Source organism: Babylonia areolata, chromosome 25 (genome assembly GCF_041734735.1).
Source record: "Babylonia areolata isolate BAREFJ2019XMU chromosome 25, ASM4173473v1, whole genome shotgun sequence".
NCBI classification, from domain to species: Eukaryota; Metazoa; Mollusca; class Gastropoda; order Neogastropoda; family Buccinidae; genus Babylonia; species Babylonia areolata.
The window spans coordinates 32,839,870-32,844,869 of NC_134900.1; the positions used below are offsets into that span (position 1 = coordinate 32,839,870).

The 5,000-nt window shown below is 42.1% G+C and overlaps 1 protein-coding gene across 2 annotated transcripts in view; it reads left to right on the plus strand.

Moving 5' to 3' along the window:
• The window catches only part of LOC143299838 (beta-1,3-galactosyltransferase 5-like), an 8,526-nt gene that overhangs the window by 2,592 nt on the left and 934 nt on the right, over positions 1–5,000 (plus strand). For both annotated transcript variants that reach the window (XM_076613325.1, XM_076613326.1), the window contains exons 2-3: positions 1–243; positions 2,103–5,000. The exon at positions 1–243 is cut by the window's left edge and continues 357 nt beyond it; the exon at positions 2,103–5,000 is cut by the window's right edge and continues 934 nt beyond it. In XM_076613325.1, the coding sequence (XP_076469440.1) occupies positions 1–243; positions 2,103–2,648 (789 nt within the window). In that variant the 3' untranslated portion in view covers positions 2,649–5,000. The remainder of the gene's footprint in view (positions 244–2,102) is intronic.

The following is a 5,000-nucleotide window of genomic DNA, read 5'->3' on the forward strand; positions in this document are numbered from 1 at the left end:
CCTCAGAACTCTCGGGAACGTCAAGTTATCCGTGAAACGTGGGGGAGTGTGGTGACCACCCGAACCTGGCCTGGCCCCACCCCGCAGACATTACCCAAGAGTGTGGCTTTGATCTTTCTGATGGGGGAAGATCGGAAACTTGGACCTAACGTGTCGGATGCTGTGCGACTGGAGAGTGAGAAATACGGGGACATTGTACAGTGGGAAGGGCTGCAGGATGCCTACTTCAATTTGACTCTGAAGGTAACTGTTGTTCTTATGCTTTTTATTGCATCAAATTTCTGATTGAAATGAAGTAATGATTTATCAGTAAATTGATTCATATGCCTACATGTCTTTATCGTTAAAACCAAATAATTTTGCAGATATCCTTAAACTAGACGCGGATCGATAGAGAAAAAGTGTTGATTTGTGCGGTTTATGTCTAGTGCTCGGAAATAAATGATTTCTGGTTCATCAGTTAGTGGCTCTCATGCTTGTATGGTAAGAGAAGATTGATATAAGTCAGACATGAAAAAAAGGGCAAAATACTTTGAATAAGTTGACAGTGCAAGATTCGTCTGTCTTCACTCTGTTAGGAAAAGTAGACGATGAACTGTCATCTCTGTAACTTGAAGCAATAGTATTGCTTTTCTCTTTTGTTTCAACGGATTTCTGTGTGTAAAATTCGCTCAACTCTCACTAGATAGAGTGCATCGCTACAGTGAGAGCGCCACGCACGTGTTTTTCGTTTGCATGTATATTTCGTTAGCTGTCAAAGTGGATTTTTTCTATATAATATTGCTTTTGACAACCCTTTTTTGCCGTTGGTTATTTTACGCTCAACGGCCCAACACTCAGCTTATATCACAGATTGATATAAGTTTACAGTTGGGCCAACAGGAAAGTGAGATCAATGGTCTCTCCATTGCAATGGGAATGGAAATAATTTTACAGCTGAGTCTTTTGTGAATGACTGTGACTCTCAGCTAGGAGGCAAGATCGCACCAGCTCTTAGTGTTGTAGCTTTGGAGGGTTAGCTGGCCATTGGGAACCACCTCAAGCCCACTGTCCTATAACCCTCTTGGCCGAGAGAGCGGGGAGGGAACTTGGACAAGACACTCCACCACAATCAGATTCTAGCCCAGATAGTTGGGACAACAGTTGCCTCCTATTGTTCTGATGGTCACAGTCGGATGAGACTGTCATACAAAAATTTACATGCGCTAAGTGCATGCTGCACACGGGACCTCAGTTTATCGTCTTATTCGAATGGCTAGTGTTCAGACCACCACTCAAAGTCAAGTGGAGGGGGTGGGGGATGCTGGTGAGTGTGAGATTCGAGCCAGTGCGCTCAGATTCTCTCGCTTCCCAGGAGAACACCACCTCACACAGGGTTCAGTTCTGAGGATAGAGCTGCCTGATGCAGACCAATTGAAGAGTTACAGACACGAGGAGTTCACAATATTGTTTTGGCCAGCTGTGCGGAAAGGAAAAAAAAAAAACAATAACAAAATTGAATTATCGTAATAAAAGACATGGGTAGCAATATTTTGTTGCCACTTTGTTGCCTAGTAGATATAGCCGTCTGTGTCTTGTCGATAACGATAATAATGATGAGATGGTGATGACAAGAACAAACAGCAGCAGCAGCAGCAACAACAAAAGGTAAGAAAAGAACTACTTTGTTCGTTGATTGTCTCGTGTTGTATTACTTTCTTGTCACACCGGTTTTGATTGTGGGAAATTCAGACTGCTCTTCTCCAAAGTGGGCGTGGCCTCAGTGTAGGGCCACCCATTCACCCCCCCCCCTTTCCCCCCACCCCCCTGTCTCCATGAACATATGTCTATTTCCTGTGAAGGTACATCATTTTGTCAGTGTCCAACCTCGTGTTTGAGTTCTTTTACGTTGTCTTAACGTTGTGCTTGGGACTTCAGATTATTGTCACTTGAAAAAAAAAGAAAAAAAAGAAAGAAAGAAAAAAAAAGTGCTCCAACAACAACGCGAAAGGCAGGGTGTGGTTCCAATGAAATCTGAAATCTGGGAGCCTTGCTCTTTGTTCATATTATGAAGAGGTTTTGAACTTTTCTTTTTAATTTTATATTTTTTATAATGTGAACAGGTTTTACTGGGCCTGAAATTGGCGGCTGAGTTCTGTCCCAACGTGAGTCACGTGATCAAGACCGATGACGACACGTTCGTGCACGTGCCACGTCTTCAGCGTTTGCTGTCAACAGCTTCAGCCGATCTGATCTGGGGGCCGTACTTCACCACCTCCCCATGTGATCGCGTGGGAAAATATGCAGTCAGGCGGGAAGCGTACCCTTTCAACATCTACCCTCCTCACGTCAAGGGCAACCTGTACGTGTTGCCAGGAGAGTCTGTGGCCCGCATGGTGGCTGTAGCCCCCTACCTTCCCTACAACAACATGGAGGACGTGCACGTGACTGGCACTCTGGCACGCACTTTGGCTTTAAGTCACCGAGCGTTCACGCGGAAGGAGTTCTCGACAGCCCCCAAAGTGCCAGACCCGTGTCTTTTCCAGCATAACGGGGATTCCGTTGGGTCTCAAATGGTGTCCCCTGAGCTTGCATTTCATTTCTGGAAAACCTTTTCTGATAAGCATGGGTGCAGCTCTTCCGCCCTTAGACGGTCTTCAGTTCGTTAGGTTTTTGTAATAAACGGAACATCCGTTTTCTGGAAATCAAAAAAAAAAAAAAAAAAAAAAAAAAAAAAAAAATCGATGGTAAGTGAGACCAGTCTGTAGTCAGTCCAAGAGAGCAACGTATTGAATGGCTGTGCCCACCTTCCTTCTCCCCCCCCCCACCCCCCCGAACCTTCTTCCACCTCCACCTCACCCTTCCACTCCTACTAGCACCGGAGCTGGAGAGAGCAGCCCGAATTTCACACAGAGAAATCTGATGTGATAAAAAGAAATACAAATACAAATACATAACGCAATGCAAATCAGTGATTTTTAGATGAAAATTTCTCTTTTTGATTGCAAGAGAGCCTGCCAGTGCCTTGATGAATCTTTTGTTTTGTGCTGCTTCATGGGGGCGTTGAGCTCATGGACCCCCCCCCGCACCCCCCCCCCATAACAGGGCACTGCCCCTGTACCCCGCCAGAGGCCTGGGAGGCACCTGGATCCCTGCCTTTCAGTTTGGTTTTGGTTCTCTGCCAGTTGAGTTGCACCACTGAGGAATGTTTGTTTGCTCGTCCTATCGTCTTAACGTTTCCGAAATGCATGCGCACATCCGTGTGTGTGTGTGTGTGTGTGTGTGTGTGTGTGTGTGTGTGTGTGTGTGTGTGTGTGTGTGCCTTTTGGTGTTTGTCTGGACCATCATCAGTCATTTGTGGTACCAGCTGTATGGTTCTGAAATTCGTGGTGTGTGAGAATGTGTATATATTTGGAAGAATTTGAGCTTATGATTATTAGAAATATTTGCCGAGGTAGAGCTGCCATGACCACTATGATGTAGAGGGAAACCGGAATGCATCCTTTTTCAATATTGATTAAATCGGGAATGATCAGATTTCAGACCTGCATTATTTCTGCAGCACCAGAGAAATATTCCAATAAAATGTGTAACATATGTGAATACATACACAGTGTGTTTTAAATTACCTACAACTTTGCTGTGCCAAACCAGGTTTCGTTAACACAGGATTCAACTTTTTCTGAGAATCACCAGGCATTGCAAATACAAATCATTAGGTCAACATGTCGGAGAAAATAGTCAAGCTATTTTGAATCGATATTGGTGTATATCGTTAGAAAAATAGCCGCAAATCAATTTTGAAAGTACGTAATGTTTTAAATATTTTGATCCATTAAACAGCGTCACGCTGTGTGCAATTCTGTTTTGACAGGCACCTGTGGCTTTGAACAACAGGCTGATCTGTGACTGCAGCTGCACAAATCCCATCACCAAAACACACCCCAACAGACAGACACAGACACACACAGACACACACACACACAGACACACACACAGACACACACACACACACACACACATATATATATATATATATATATATATATATATATTCACACACACACACACTCGCGGTTAATGTTTCAAAAACAAAAGTGGTAATTTTTCACGAGGAAAGGTAAGGAAAATTCCAGATTTCATATATATGAACTGTAAATTGGAAGTAGCGTATGATTTTCAATATCTGGGTTTGACATTTAACTATAATAATAAATTTAAGTTGGCACAGAAAAGATTGTTTGATCGAGCCGCAAGAGCAATGTTCTCTTACTTGGAAAATGTAGAAAAAACTAATGTTACCTTTAGATATACAAGTTGAACTGTTTGATGAAATGATGGCACCCATTTTTACTGTATGGTTGTGACGTATGGTGTCCGCAAATGTGTGACCTGGATGTAAAGTTACAATTACATATGAAATGTTGCTGAGTGGTGGTAAACCCACCCCCACTTGCATGGTTTTTGGTGAGTTGGGAATGTTGAATGTTTGCTTTAAATTGATAGATGTTACGAATGCTGATAACTTGTCAAGTGTTTTATATCGTTTTATGTTGAAATCATGTAATGAGTATGTATATAAAGCACCTTTTCTTCAAACAGTAAAAAAAACAATCTAGACAATCTTGGTTTAGTTGATATTTGGTTAAATCAGCAGAACACCCAACTAAGAAGATTTCTTTCCGAAACAGCAAACAAAAGAAAGGCTGCATGGTAGGTATATCCAGCATTGGCATGCCGAACTTCATCGGAACGAAGTGTACCTAAACTACAGAATGTTGGAAGAAAGGTTTGAATTTGAAAAATACTTAATAATCCTCCCACATTTATCTAATTATATATTAAGATATGGAACACTGAACCATCGATTGTCTATTAAGACAGGACGCATTCATCGTATTGAAAGAAATGAAAGACTGTGTACTGAATGTAATTTGAATGATCTTGGTGATGAATTCCATTACATATTTCGATGTTCTTTTCTCAGTCATCATAGAAAACATTTGTTAAAGCCATATTAT